This window comes from Vicugna pacos, chromosome 1 (assembly GCF_048564905.1).
Source record: "Vicugna pacos chromosome 1, VicPac4, whole genome shotgun sequence".
In the NCBI taxonomy this organism is placed as follows: domain Eukaryota; kingdom Metazoa; phylum Chordata; class Mammalia; order Artiodactyla; family Camelidae; genus Vicugna; species Vicugna pacos.
The window spans coordinates 61,497,186-61,513,492 of NC_132987.1; the positions used below are offsets into that span (position 1 = coordinate 61,497,186).

General features: G+C 30.5%; 2 protein-coding genes and 1 pseudogene across 5 annotated transcripts in view; 1 reads left to right on the forward strand and 2 right to left on the reverse strand.

Moving 5' to 3' along the window:
* ACAP2 (ArfGAP with coiled-coil, ankyrin repeat and PH domains 2) overlaps positions 1-16,307 on the reverse strand; it is a 137,298-nt gene that overhangs the window by 31,779 nt on the left and 89,212 nt on the right. For 3 of the 4 annotated variants that reach the window (XM_072963399.1, XM_072963392.1, XM_072963405.1), the window contains exons 9-14: positions 16,216-16,290; positions 10,926-11,038; positions 6,857-6,877; positions 3,640-3,691; positions 2,257-2,357; positions 1,558-1,663 (exon numbers count right to left, since the gene is read on the reverse strand). In XM_072963399.1, coding sequence (XP_072819500.1) covers positions 1,558-1,663; positions 2,257-2,357; positions 3,640-3,691; positions 6,857-6,877; positions 10,926-11,038; positions 16,216-16,290 — 468 coding nt within the window. The remainder of the gene's footprint in view (positions 1-1,557; positions 1,664-2,256; positions 2,358-3,639; positions 3,692-6,856; positions 6,878-10,925; positions 11,039-16,215; positions 16,291-16,307) is intronic. The other variant, XM_072963396.1, reaches the window with a different exon arrangement.
* LOC140696973 (uncharacterized) overlaps positions 1-16,307 on the forward strand; it is a 277,558-nt gene that overhangs the window by 15,627 nt on the left and 245,624 nt on the right. The gene's annotated exons all lie outside the window — the stretch shown is intronic.
* LOC116282888 (U1 spliceosomal RNA) lies at positions 15,274-15,422 on the reverse strand (annotated as a pseudogene).

A 16,307-nucleotide genomic window follows, 5' to 3' on the forward strand; every position in this document is an offset into this window, starting at 1 on the left:
GTGACTAGATGGGGTTTATCTGAAAGGTGGAAGGCAGAGGATTAAATGAACATATACACTCTGAATGCTGAGATTCCCAGCAATTAGCTTCCAGCAAGCCTCTCATCCCTATGCAGGAGACTGATCAATCTTCTCTGGGGAATCTTAACAGCTGAAAAGACTCCAAAAGACCCTAACTCTGGTTGTTCCTCAACAAATGGACCAGACTTCAGTGAAGCTCACAGTCAACAAAGTCCTAACTATGTTCTCAGAGCTTCCAAAGAAGTTAACCCTTCACTTGCAACCATGAGCAAATTAACAGCCAAGGAAAGCTTCTAATAAAATGGTTCTCACATTGCCTGTACACAGGTATCACCTAAAAAGCTTTTAAAAATATTGATGCCATGGTTCCTAACTCCATTCAGTTGTTCTAGGGTGGGACCTAAGCACTGAGATGTTTTAAAGCTCCCTGTGTTATCCATAATGTGCAGTCAAGATTAAGAACCACAGTGAGTGGGGCATATAACTCAGTAGTAGAGTGTGTGCTTAGCATGCACAGGGTCCTAGGTTCAATTCCCAGTATCTCCATTAAAATATATAAGTAAATAAACCTAATTATCCCCCGCAAAAGGGAAAAAAAATTAAGAACTACAACTCTAACATTATATGCATGAAAAAAGAATAGATTTATGTGTATAAACATTCAGCAAACAAAAAGGAACTCTTGTAAATTAAATATATGCTAGCAGAACTGAAACATTCAATAGAAGATTTGGAAAAGTAACTGATAAATTCTCCCTGAATGCAGAGCAAAAAACACACAAAAGTAAGAAAATCCTAAGACCAGTCCAGAAATTCCAGAAAAAGAAAACAAAGAAATTGGAGAGGAGGAGTACAAAAGATCAGTAATAAGAAAGACTCCAACAGCAACTCCAGAAACTATAAAAACAATGCTGTTAAGAATTGTTATTCTTAAGAATAATTATTCCCAATCTAAAAATTCCACACTCAACCAAATTATCAAACAAATATGAGCACAGAATAAAGACATTTTCAGACATGCACAGACTCACAAATGCCTCATTTTCAGGAAGCTAGTGGAGGAAGTGGTGAATTTCTTATCTCAAGACTCACTCACAGCCTCACTCAGTCTGCAAACTCACTGGGGAGCTGAACCCAGACTATGACCCAAGAGCATATTCAGCTTACCTTCCACAGTGAGATTTCAACTAGAAGACAGTAAGAGCTTTCCTTTTTTGCTTTTTATCCAGTTTTAATTTTAAATAACTTTCACATTCACTATTTTATTAGAATAATAAATATTTGGGGGAAATACTTACATCAAAACACCTTATGTCAATCTGAGACATATATTTAAATACTGTATTAAACATAAATTGACATATTGAAATAAAATGATGAGTGCAGTCAAGAGAATTTGAATCTATAATTTAAAAATAAAACATATTTCCATTACAAAAAAAAAATCCTCCATAAAAAAGTGTAATAATCATGCAATGTTGCAACTAAAATTTAAAACTTTTGGCAATACTTGGTATTGAAGTATTGTTTACTAACCTCTGATTCATCACCCTTCTCTCTATAAGCAGTAGCTATACTGGTCTGAACAGCCTTAATCCATGCCTGGCGCAGCTTTTCAGAATCTGCTTGAAGCATACAACTTCTAAAAAGAAATAACATGGTTTTCTCAGACACTAAATTAACCCCCAAAATAAGACGGTTTACTTTTTTGTCCACTTTGTTATTTAATAATCTTCTAACAAAAAAACTGATTTCTGTTGAAAGGTTTTATTTATCTATCTTTGGGACAGAGTATGTTCATAAAGAAATCAAGGAACCAATGAAATCAATTACCTACTGAAAATGAATCACCTATTCGTGTGTATAAAAAAATTTTTTATTTACCATATAAACATAACACTAACTTTTTCCATTGAGTAGAAATATGAAATGGTAGTTATCAAAGAAATTGATTTGATATATGACTTCAGTTCATTACCATGACAGCTAAAATGTTTTCATAAGGCCACATCAATAATCTTTATAGAATTCAAATATGATACTGAGTAGAAGCTACTTTAATATCTGACTATAATATGGTATAATCACTAATTATTAAAATTTACTTTGAGAATATTTTTTCCTCTTTAGCTCAGATAATCACAAGTGAAAGAAATCCTTCTCTATTCTGCAAAGTTCTTTAAGACAAACTATAGAAACATAAAAGCAGCTCTCAAATTCTTGAGAATCACTCACTTTGTTGGGGAAACCACCTCAAAGCAGAAGCGGCGTTCTATGTCTTCACAATGTTTCACAGTGCAGAGCCTTAGATCCTCCACCACCACAGTGGGATTATCCTACAGTAAGGAGACAAAACTCCAGTATTTATCAACCTACATTTTAAATACCACTACCAATACAAACATACTGAAAAACAGTACTTGGAATAAATGGTCTAATTTTAAAGGTTTATATTTTATCTTATTTTAGATTAGAAATAGGAGTTATCAACATAGATATACCTAATAAAGGTAATTCTGTCCTGTTAATTAGTTTATCTGCCTTTAAAACTGCTGTAAAAGGATTAAATGAAGTAGTTTCTATAAAGAGCTTCATCCAACACTTGGTAGTTAATTAGCAAGTGCTCAGTAAGTGTTAGCTTCCCGTTAATTTTTTTCCACTTTTTTTCATATCCATTTCTTTTCTGGTCCCTACTCACATATAATAAAAGCCACTTTCCTCAAAAAAAAAAACAAAAAACTAATAAGTCAAGTTTTACATAACTGAAAGAAAAATAAGAAGCCTATACATGCTTCTTAAAATATTTAAGAAAATGAGAAATTTTTTATCATTTTCTAGCACTTAATAAAAATATAAACTCAAAATCAAGTTTATCAGAGTAGGAAAAAAACCACAAACTATAAGAACTTGTGTGGAATAAACCTGCTACCATAGAACCTAGCAAGTAAAATTTCACACTGTATCATCTCAAGAGTAATAAATATTTGAAACTTACAGTTGAATATATAATTCATAAAGGCTAACCTGGTAAAAATCAAGTCATCAATTAACTAATAGTTCTTTTTTTCTAATTATCTTTAAGATTCTCAAGTCACATGCTATCTCAATATATCTTTCCATTAAATAAAAATACCTCCCCCTTAAAATAAGGTTCAAGAAAACAAATACATAAAAACAATTTAAACAAATTTTGAGGTTTCTATTTAAATTACTTCAAGCTTACATTTATGTTATTTTTAACTTTTCCATATTATCACTTTTGGCCCTAAGGTAATATTCTTAAAAAGCATCCTTTCTTTCAGCCTCAAAACAGTACTAGGGAATGGTAGTGTTATTCCTGTCACATAGTTGGACAAAGAAACATCTGGAGGAGAAAAAGTAATAATCTTGGGACACAGAAAAATCCACCTTAAGGCTAGAAATTAAGAATTCAGGAATCAATGTTTATACTTACTACTTATGAGTCCTCTTATACTTATTCAAACATAAAACTAATAAATGATAATTTTGCATTCATGAGTATTTATGGATTTCAGTGCTTTACCAAGAGGAACAAATAAAAAAACTTAAACTGGAGATTCAATGGATTTCCACTTAATTACTTCACAAAACACCTACCTTAAACTTTTTCTGGTAAACCAACTGATTGTTCTGTATTGAAAACCAGCGTCTAAATAAATACAAAATAGATTAAGTTCTCACAAACATAATTTATTTCAGTTGTCAGAAATGAAGAATTTGGGAAAGCACTAGAAAATCAGTTTATGGTAGTTACTTTTTGAGAAGTGCATTGTTTTGTTTTGCTTCATATAAACTGACATCAATAAGATAACTACTGAAAGTAAAAATAAATTTAAACAATTTTAAAACCACAAATTAGGAAAATAAAATTACTACATTTTGATTCATTCTTATGTCAGAAATTTATATCCTAAGAAAAGCTGTTATGCCTTATGTTATTATCAAATAATAATTATTTTAAAATAAAAATTTACCTTTTTGAGCTGCCTCAAAAATTACTAAGTTGTTCCTACAAAATAACTGTTTTTGTTATAAAGTAGAAATAAATTTATATTATAAATAAAACTATCCATTGTATACAATGAAAGACTGAAATAAATGGTGCTTTGTTTTCAACCTTTCTGCAGCTAATTCAACAAACATTCAATTTGTTAAGCAAAACAGAAAATTTCATCATCCTTTAGAACTGGTATCAAACAGGAAATAGTTGCCAACTCACTTGGCCTTACTTTCATGTAAAAAACTTCTAAGCAGAATAATAAAAATCATTAGTAAAATGATTCACCCAAATATTTATATTGTCCCACTCATTACTGTAAATTAATTGGCAAACACTTGCAATCTTCTTTAGAAGAAAAAAACTAAGCTACTAATTTATCAAAACAGCAGAAGGACCTAAAGACTTACAAAAAAAAAAAAATCACAGCCAAAGCCATCACAAAAGAAAGCAAAAATTCTCATCAAGCATGAAAGGTAAAACAATATTTGAGTCATTATTTTAAAATTAGTTTTATGTGAGATGATTTCTATTGTAAACATTAGTTATTAATCTATTAGTAGAGAGAGATTCTACCTTTTCATTGATACTAATACAAAGCACTAAAAGTTGTATTTAGATATATTTAGAATTTCTATTTTTAAAAAATAAGGTTAATTCTCGAAGCTGAGAAAATGATTAGATGCTTTTCTATTTTTAAGCTAGATAGATTGTTAGGTTTTCTTGCTATTTAAAAAGGTATCATCTTTACTATTAAAATAGAAATTTGTTAATTAAGGATCTAGATAAAACCAAGTGGTTGCCTCCAAATGTAAATCATCAAGAGGCAGGCTAGAAAAGGAAGAACTTCTGGGTTTCCTTGCTTTGGGACACATGGTTGGTTAGAAATGTTAATGGAAATACCTACAAACAAACAAAATGGTGCAGCCCTGCCACATGGGATGACATGCAATGGAAAAAATCTCTGATATTGATTTAAGAGTTTTTTAAAAAAATCATTTGAAGTAGGGTGAACTATATTAATAAAATTTTTGTTTTATATAATTATAATATATAATTTGATGAAAAACTACAAAGAATTTTATTGTACAATGGAAAAACACCCATGTAAACTTTTCATGCTTTGAGGTCTTCAAAAAATAAATTTCCTTTGACCTGCTGAATCTTAAAATAATAGCCTCTAAACATAGTAACAAAATACTAGATTAAAAACTTTTGTTAGAGACTATTTCCTCTGGTTATTAACTTTATAGATCATTTATATTTATGAAGCCCAGTACTCCTGCTGTCTGCTTCTGGGTGACTTTCTCACATCATCGATTTCTGTACACTTAAGAAAGATACTATAAATTCATCTTAATTTGATGTCTCCTAAGGAAAAACGCCGCAATGTATCCTAGGTAGAAAAAAATTTTTAATTACTAAGATTTATATGTCTTATGACACTATCTCCCCTCCTCTGCCATTAAAAAAAGAAAAAGGAGCTAACTATACTCATTTAGATTGATCAAGACTTCAATCAGAAAAGTAAAATGAAATACAATTTTTAATTGCTCCTATAGAATAATTCTAGTTATTATTAACATTTCTTTTTTTGGGGGGTGAGGTTGTTTAGGTTTATTTATTTATTTTTTTTTAACAGAGGTACTAGATATTGAACCCAGGACCTCATGCATGCTAAGCACACGGTCTACCTCTAAGCTATACTCTCCCTCTCTTAACATTTCTGATAAAAGAGAAAATGAGACAATTCACAGTCTATGGAATATAGAAAATACACTTAATATGTCAAGCTCATGCTATCTGCAATTTGAAGGTACATTAAAAGGTAATTAAATAATAAAAAAACAAATGTTGGAAAGACCTGTGCTGACAATTACACTATAGTCTACAAAATTCAGAAACTGACCACAAAGTCAAAATATGAAACACTTTTTAAAAAGGAAAATGTCTTGGTTTTAAGATTAAGCCATCACTTTATATCTATCTCAAATTGAAATAATCCAATAAACTTATTCATAAACAATTAAATATTAATTTTTAAATACCAATGAGAGATTCCAGATGACAAAATTGGGGGGTTGAGGGGAGGTACATTAAAAAATAAATCAAGTATCTTTTACAATTTTGATCACTAGTCCCAGAACTCACTTGAAATCAAGAACTTGGGTAAAAGTCAACTTCAAAATCAGTAGAAACTTTATCACTAAAACTATACAGATGATGGATTCATGAATACATTTATATAGGTGCCAAATAGGTGAGCATTTAACAAAATTAAAAGTTTAAACATGTATATGCTACTTTATTTCAAATTCAATTTAATTTTTCCCAGGGAAAAAGACCAAAATGGTATAATAAACAAACAAAAAAAATCTAGAAACTGACAATGCTTTCTTTAAACATAATTAATACAGTTATAACCAAAAGGATTATTTCCTAAGTAACTATCTAAAAATTTTACCAAGCATTTACTAGCTATTTCTCTTAAATATATATATATATATATATATATATATACACACATACATACACACATATAAAGTTATTCATATTACTCAATCTGTATCTTCTTTGAATAACTATAAATATATCAAATGTTCTTTTCCAGATTAAAACAAATTGGGGAGATAAGCAATGAAAAGGTATAATTCCATTCCTCAGATAAGATGTTTGTATTTTCTTCCCAATTTAAAACATAAGAGACTTTATATCCATTGCAAGTAATCCAACTGAAATGCAGGTTAATTATGAGCTTTCTCGTGCCAAAGAGGAAATTGGAGAGGTAGGAGTGAGGGGAAGGAAGCCATTTGGTACCTGATATGATCGGGCTTTTTCCTGTCATGTGAAAAAATGGGGCAGGATTAAAACATAAAGGAAAGGTGGTAAAAGAATGAAAACGCAAATGTGCAAAATAAGCAAAGGACTAGCATGATATGAAAATAAAGCAAGAATTAAAGGAACCGGCTTAAGCTCATAACCTAACAAAATAGTCAAAAATATCTTGCATTTTGCTCACATATTATACATACTTGCATTTATACATTTAATTCCAACTCTTAGGAATCTGAAACAATAATATTTCAGAAATATTCAAAATTTTTCTACAAGTATTATGGTATAGAAGGTTCTGGCAGGACTAAGCACACTCCACTATTATTTTCTGCCTTTACGGTCATAGCTATAAAATACAGATAGTACCTTTCCTCATCCTAATGAAGGAAATAATCACTACAGATGTATCTGTATAAACCTGAAACAAATGAAAACTTCCCATAAGGCAAAGTTCCCACCACCTGCTCACCCCCTTTTCATCAAATGATAGCAGAGGCTCTAAAGCCACACATAAGTAGAGTTTACTTTTAATCTATGTATATACTTCTTACTTTAAAATAAAAAGCCAGTAAAAACTAAAATTTATACCTGCACCAGCAGCACATAGAATACTTAGCTTTAAGATGCTATATAAAACATTTATGCTTTTGGCTATATTTTCTAGTTCAACAAAGACTGAGCATAGCATGTAATTATTCAGCTTCTTTATTAGTTTTAACAGCTCATTACTAAATAAACTATGTTAATACTTAATTATTTTTCTTGTTCCTTCATCTTTTCTAAATTTATCATGAAAAGCAAAGGAGAAATATAGATATTAGTAATCCATCTAGCACTGACTTTAGCCTGAAGTGAAGCTGCCACACTGAGAAGATGGTCTAATACAGAAAGATTATTTTAGTAGATATCACATCTTCAAAACATATATATTACAGACATATAAAAATCTTGAGACACCACAAGTTAGAAATCTGAAACCAATTAGAAACAAGCTCAACAATTCACCTACGACATAAAACATTTCACTCCTTATGCTATTTCAATCATATCATACAGTCTCTTCAGTTAAATTTCAGATTATAGAATAATGCTTTCAAGAGATACTTAGATTTTATGAAGTACAGGGTGAGGTTTTAAAACTATCTGGGAATTCCAAGTCAAATTCACATTTCCCTCAGGAAGATCTCTTTAAAAAGCTGATTTTGAAAATACATGCCACTATTCCATAAAACTATATATAGACAATGGCAAATTTATCATTATATGATTGGTACCTTATGGTGACTATAAGAAAATGTGTTCCCTACAACTAATCCACAATCTTTAAAAGTACTTAAACAATGGGCAGAAAAAAATCTTTATGTTTGAATAGCTGAATTCCTGGATTTTTAAAGTAAAGGCACAGATACCACAAAAACACAAGTCTTCTATTCAGAGGCTAGTAGAAGATACTAAATCAAGCTGGACAGAGAACTAGAGAAGTAGAGCAGACTCTTAAGTCTTACATAGATAAAGGAAAATTATTTGCAAGTATTTCCTAAGATTAGATTTTAGATAAATTTCATATTAAAACACTGAGATATAGTCCAAATTTTTAAAATTGAAAAGCAAAAGAGAATTCTAAGTAACATTTAATAGACTACTCTGTTTCCTCTCTTTTATACTTATTGACCTTTAACTAGAAAACATTTAAGATTTTTGTTACAAGGTTTTGACTTTTGTTTTAGTTTGTGAGGAGTTTTATATAATACTTATATGCTATATTCCTTACAAGTCTGCTTTTTACTAGTGTTTTCATCAAAGTGTTCTTTAAAGGCGTATGAAAATGAAATTAATTTGCGTTCTATAATTTATTCCTAGTCATGTAAGTGGATTAGGAAGGGTTTTTTTTTAATAGTTTTAAGCTATTTTTTAATAGTTGATGCTATATTTTATGTTATCAAAATACAGACTGTTTAGAATTTCCACAGCAAGTTAAAAAAAATGCCAGGTTTTGGGCCTCACATACACCTCCATTTCTTTACTAAAAATCAGGGAATTGAACTACAATCTATGGTTCTAGTCAATAACTGTCATCCCACTACATAGAGATGGCATCTCTGTCAAAAAGTAGCCTTGTTTCCAAAGTTATTTTTTCTTATCTTTGCAAATGGTAGGTAATATATCTACAATTGAGAATTTAATAGTTATTCCCTATTTAAGTCACATTTTAATGTCTATACCAATTAATAAAATCCATGAAATAAATTTTAAAAATGAAAAAGTTCACCCTTAAATCAGAATCAATTTCCTTTTATTGTCCTAAAAGGGAATGCAATTTTCTACTAACACTTACTGTGCTTCATTTTGAAGTCTGAGAGCATATCTGAGTGGAGTAGTCCATGGAAGTTCATTTCATTTCTTCTTAACACAATGGTACAGTTTCTATGGATCTATTGCATTTTCACTGTGTTAAACTTTAAGTAGGTTGTTTTGAAGTCTGAAGGTTAAAATTCAATTCTAATATTACCTCATGAAACCATATTGGTTGAGAAATCTTTATTTACTATAAAAATTTGACATTCACACTATTTTTTATTTTAATTTTCTACTCTGGCTATGGAAATTTGCCAGGAAAGCTTAAAAGATTATTGACCTAATTTTTACAGCTTAGAAAACAGAATTTTAATTTTTCATTTTCACTTTACAATAGTTAAAACACTATTTCTTAACCAGACTATCTTATTTGATCCTTTGATGTTCATATATTACTTTAAAAGTTCTACATAACTCAAAAAGAGTTAATATCAAATATAATCATTATTCTTCCCAGTTTATATTTATTCTTAGGTAAAGAAAAATTACTTCAAATAAAACACATCATGTACCATTTAAACATTTGACAGTATCAAATGCTAGGAAAATACATAATAAATCACTGATGTTTGAAAATATCAGTGAATGTTTATTCTATATAACCTCATCACCAGGAAATCAAAATAAGTGCACTAGGAACCCATATCAATATATTAAATAGTCAATTAGAATTGTTTCCATTTAAATTAACAAAAATGTATACTAAATTAAACTTACCAAGAAAATTCTATTTATTTTGCTAATGTCCATTTTTTTAAAGAAAACAATCTTCTCTATCATTAAGTGAATTCATATCCTGTTCAAGTGGCAAATAAAATATATACGTTCAACCAATAATACAACAGTAAATCAGTTAACCAGAACCCAAAACTCTTCTCAATTATTACAAAATTGTTCAGACTACCCTTTATTTTTTTTTTTCGCAAGAAGGGAGGCATCTTTGAATAAAAGATTTATCATTGCTGCTCAGAAGGATGATCTTGAGACAAGCCAATCTTTTTTATTTTTTCCTTAATATCTGAAATTATTTCACTTCATTATATTAATACATGAGAAGATACAATAAAATGTTTTACACATTCATTCAAAAGATATTTACTGAATTAATATTTTATAATATTTTTGGTAGCCATCAAGTTTAGAATAAAGGAGCATCATCTGCCATGCGCACTTCATATATAGAAACAATCCCATTTCCTAAAACTCCTGGTTAAAGTTACTGCAAAAATCAAAAATCAGGATCACTTCACTTAAAGATTCAGAAGCAAACATTAAGTAAAAATGTACATAAATACCATATGGGGTGGAACCTAAAGGAAAAAGCAGCTCACTTTTCCTATTTATCCCAATATATTCAATATGAAATTTGCAATCAGATCTACTTCATAACAAATACGGGAGGTAGTTCACATTCAAATTTTACTTATTGTGATGATCTATTTACTAAAGACCAAGCATAAAAATTCTCCTTGCTTCCTAGTTTACACTTGCTTAAATTTTAGAATTAGAATTGCTATTCTTCACTTGCTTCTTAAGGCCCCTTCCCTCAAAGGCCATCTTACTTATCTTCAGTGCACTGGGTTCAGGAAAGTTACTATGGACTGTGAGTTTAGAGAATTATGAAGAAAAGAGTTGCCAAACCACAGGGAAAGTCAGAAAACTGGAAAGAACAAGACTGGTATTTGAAATATATTACCTGTTCCAAGTTTTGAAAGCATTGCTGGCTCGTTTGAACAGATATCCTTCCATAACAATGCCATTTGCAGCATCTACATTATATTCTAACTTAGAATCATCACTGGAGAAATCCTAGACAAAATAACACATTAAAAAGTTCATACGATTTTTACTAAGTTCCTTAGACAACAAATCTATCCTAGAGAAACAGCTCAAACAGGAGAAAAGCTTTGTATTAAGACAGTTATACCAACAATATTCATAAGAAAAGGGAATAATGTTCAATAATAGAAGAATGCTTCAACATATTAAAGTATGTATTTCAATTTAGGACTATTTTCAATAATTATTATCATAATATAAAAATGCAGATTATCGTACAGAATATACATTAAAAGAGAAAACAATATAAATCATGTAAGTTGTATAAAAATAATATATACACTGTGATTAAAAGTATAAAATAATATGTATACAAACAAAGGGAATAACTTAATTTTATAGAAGTGTTGTTTAAAATGCTTTCATTTAATCCCAATATTTTATGGTATTGTTTATGCTAACAATTTTTCAAAAAGGAATATGGTTATGTTTAATTGAGATTACTTATACCTATCACTATATTTAAATATATTACTATTATGGTAGTTTTAAAAAATCTGATATAGGAATAATAACTCCACTATTTGAGAGTTCAAAAAGGATAAAGGCTTTTTTTCCTAAAATAAAATTAAGTTTTGCAAAGGAGAACCACTACAGTGTGAAGTGGGCATTCTGAGCTTACTTTTTTATGAGGACTATGGAGTCATTCAGTCATCTTCTGTCATTCTAATCATTCTACCCTTCACTGACTGTAATTCAAATTTTTAATTTTTCCTCCAAGGATTCATTAAGTTTTGAAATCAGAAATCCTATATTTAAAATATTTCCTGATAACCATCTAAAGTAATTTCAACAAAACTGCTATAATCCCAAAATTTAAAACTCTAAAAATCAGTCTTGAAACTTCCAAAATTACTTTTGGACCAATGATCAGAACTGGAATGCTATCCTATGAGAGAGTAGTAACGTTCGGTCTTGAGAAAGATTTTGGTAGAGGCTAGATGACCACCTGCCAAGAATGCTCGGATGTGGGGATCCTGCACTGGAGGGGAAGCAGAGTGAGAATCACCTAAAGGCCTTCCAAATCTAAGGGTCTATGATGATGGGAAAAGGAAAGAGACTAACTCCAGAATTAACAAGCACTGCCAACATCTCTCAAAATTTAACCATAACGACATAATAATCTAAAACAATCAATGAAACAAAATCTATAAATGATTTGCTATTTTTCTTCTTACTTTTTCTTTGGGGAAAAAAATCAGGGAAACTTTAATTCCCTCATTTATTTGAGGCTATAATTTATTTAATTATGCAGACAGATTTGTCAGCAACTGACATAATTGAGTTTGGCAATATTGTAAAGATTTCATTTGTAACACTGGTAGTTGTTAACAATCCTAAAGCTATTTAAAACATAAAATAAGACTTCCTTGAAAGTGCAATGCATTATAAGTATTTTTCTAACTTTCAACTATATTTCTTGAGATAAATTAAGTCTTCAATATAATTACTATTAATATCAATTAATATTTTATAGTACTTAAAATGTGACAGATATGATTTCATAATGAAAGCAATTAATAATGTTAATAAAATATATAATATTAGAATTTAAATATATTGATGAGCTGACAAATTAGGACAGAATACTCAAGAGGCGAAAGACTGAGTGAAAATTGGAAGCCACAGAAGTAAGCAGAGCAAGGAAGCCAGCTTTCATCTTAAGGGCATTTCCTCATCAGGAAAACTTGAAGCCTTGGTATGGGGCCCAAGGAACAGATGGCAAGACCAAGGCTGGCCAATGAAGGGACTCCAATAGCTTTTCCTTTTGAAATTGTAAGCAAGATAAGAAGGACTACTATTACCACTTTGATTCAAGATTATTTTGGAAGCCCTAGCCAGCAAGATAACAAACAAAAAGTAAAGGATTGGAAAGGAATAACCGAACTATTACTGTTTATATTATAGCTGATGTGACTTTACACACATAACATCCAAAAGAGTCCAGAGATAAATTAGTATTAAAAAGAGCTTAACAAGACTAATGGTCACATGGTGGGAAGGGAATAGTTCAACTGGTAGAGTGTGCCTGCTTTTCGTGCATGAGGTCCTGGGCTCAATCCCCAGTACCTCCATTAAGTAAGTAAGTTAAGTACATAAATAAATAAACCTAATTACTTCCCCATTCAGAAAAAAAATTTTTTTTAACTTCTTAGGCACAATAGTAAACTAAAAAAAAAAGACTAGTGGTTACAAAATCAATGCAGGAAAATCAAATTTTATTCTAATATACAAGGAAAGTAAACAGAAAAAAATTTTAAGATAACATGATAACATTTGCAATACAAGTATTTAGAAATGAATCTAACAAAAGATGTACAAGAAACTTATCAAGCTTTATGAAGGACATTAAAGAAAACTTAAATAAATGAATAAATATTTCAAACTCACGGATCAGATGGCATTATAAAATAAAGATATCAATTCTTCCCCAAATTGATTCACAGATCCAATGCAATCCCAATGAAAAGCCCAATCAAAAGTTATTTTTATGTAACCTGAAAACCTATCCCTGAAGTTTATACATACGGAAATGCAGAATTTTGGCAATTCACTTTTCAAGAAGAGAAGGTAGAAGGCTTTGTTTTGTCAGATATCAAGATATGCTATAAAGCTAAAATAATTATGATATCATAGTATTGGCATAATTAAAATGACCAATGAAATAGAATAGAGCCTGCAATAGACCTCACATGCATGGAAATGTAACAGTGAGCAACAGGGAAAGAACAAACTTTTTAATAACTGATTCTAGATAATCTAGCTACCAATGTGAAAATAAAAGGAAACCAGATCTCTACCTCATACTATACAAAAAAACAATTACGGATTGATTAAAGATCTAGACATAAAAGGCAAATCTATAAACACTTAGAGGATTATATCTTTGTGATCTTAAGTTAGGAAGGACACAAAAAGTGCCAAAGAGAAAAGACATTTTAAGAACTACATGAAAATTAAAAGCACATATACCCCAAAAGGGAGCTTATATCGGGAAGATCTGAAGATTTGATCAATAGTTAATTAGGCAACTTGATGGGAAAATGGGAGAAAGACTAACAGCTATTTAATAAATAGGATATCCAAATGACCAACAGATATAGGGGAAGGTATTTGAGCTCATTAGTGACTAACACCATAATTAAAACTAGAATGAGAGATCAATATCTACCCACACAAATCAGCAAAAAATTAAAAACTCTCACAGTACAATGAGGTGGCAAGGAGCAATGGGAACTCTCACACAATACTGCTTTCTGGGAATGGTATAACATGTTGAAAAATAATTTAGCATTATCTACTAAAACAAACATGCATACACTCTTTGACCAAGCAATTTTACCAGTATATATAAATCCATGAGAAATGTGTGCACATACCCAAAAGGCATATACATGAATGTGCACAGCATCATTGTTTCTTCAATTGATCAATTTCAATTCTTGAAAAAAAATCTAAATAATTACATTAGACATACATTTTCTTAATTTTTAGTTGACTGCATCTTTTTCTTTTCCTTTTTCTTTCCTTTTTTTTTTTTTTTTTTTACCTGTAATGCAGCCTGTGTCAGCATTTAAGGGCAGAAAAAAGGTAAGTATGAGCAAAAACAGCATTACTCTCTTAAAGGAATTATTTAAAATAAAATAAATTAATCAGATTTAATAATTTCCTACTTTTGAATATTCGGTACAACACTGAGCTGTGTATATAACAGGGAAAGATATTAAAATATGCATAGTATTCATTAAATAATTCAGTTTAAACAAATAGTCACATGCTTCTAATATCATGATCACTCATTTTAATTAGAAATGATTGGTCCCAATTTAAAAAAATATTTTCATGGTAATGTCATTAAAACAAGTTATCCAACCAAAAGTGATTCTAACTTTAAACAAAACATGGAGGTAGTCTTACCTGGCTGACTATATCTAGAAGTAACTAATTAAACACGGACTGACAGAAAAATCTTCCCCTTTTTAAAATGTTTCTCTTTGAGTATTAACAACTCATCACCAATAAAAACTTCCTTACTTTTATTACTGATTTCACTTCCATCTTTTTCCACTGACATCTTCTACGTCAGATCTAGCTTACTGGTATATTAAATTCTAAATAAACCATAATAAAAGTTGATTTGACTGCCCAATACCAAGGAAATAGATTTCTTAGAGCAATGCTAGAAGGCATTTTTTTTTTCTTTTTAGGGGAAAATGTGATCACAGTCCTCCACTATCAAAAAATGTGCAGTCAAGTTTCCCACATTTGGGGAAATTGCAGGAGTGGGATGGATAAGCCTTACCCTGGGAAAACCATCTTCATGATCATGGTATCTCCTCTGTCAGGTTGGTATAGAAGGCACCTTGCTACATACTTGCATTATTACATTCAACCTCCAGTGCTCTCCTTTTCAGATTACCACACAAAAAATGTATCAAAGACTATACAATCTATTACTAGATTGAGTTCCAGGTATACCATATTCAAAGCTTTTAGCACACAGAAATAAAACCTGATATCACATTTAAATTTTTACTTTTAAATACATATTTTCCAAATATTAGTTTAGCTATGCTTAGACAAATTAGCAAGAAATGCAAGTGGAATTTCAGCATCACTTGAGAAAAAAAGCATTGTCCTAGAGTAACTGCAGCTGAAAATTCCTAGTACCAAACACATACATAGATGCTAAGCTGGCTAAGGTGTTCTCTAACCCCTGCCCACCTCCATGCCCCATCCCCACATTCTCTCTCTCTCCACCCCACATCTCTCTCTCTTTCTCTCTCTCTCACACACACACACACGCACAGTTTTACAGGCGTTGGCGATATCCTAAATGAAACTAAGTGTTTTAAATTCTAAGGCTCCTTTTCAATCAGTTTAGGCCCTACGAGACTGACGTTTTTATAAACTGGTTCAAAACTGTGGCTTTCAAATATTTTGATGTAAAAGAATAACAAAATACATACCTGAACATCTGAAAAATATTTTACTTTTCACCAAAAAAAGAGGAATTTATTTACACAATTTAATTATTAAAGTAACTCAAAGGATGTGTTCTGACACAACAGCATCTTGCTGAAACCAATAATCAAATAATTGTGTAAAATGGGGATTAATTTTCTTTAACTTTTCTCCTCCAGTACCTTTTGTTGAATGGTGGAATGCTTTTGCTCCATCTCTCTTTTCTCCTTTGCTGCATCCACAACCAGTCGATCCAACTTTAGGAGAAAAGGAG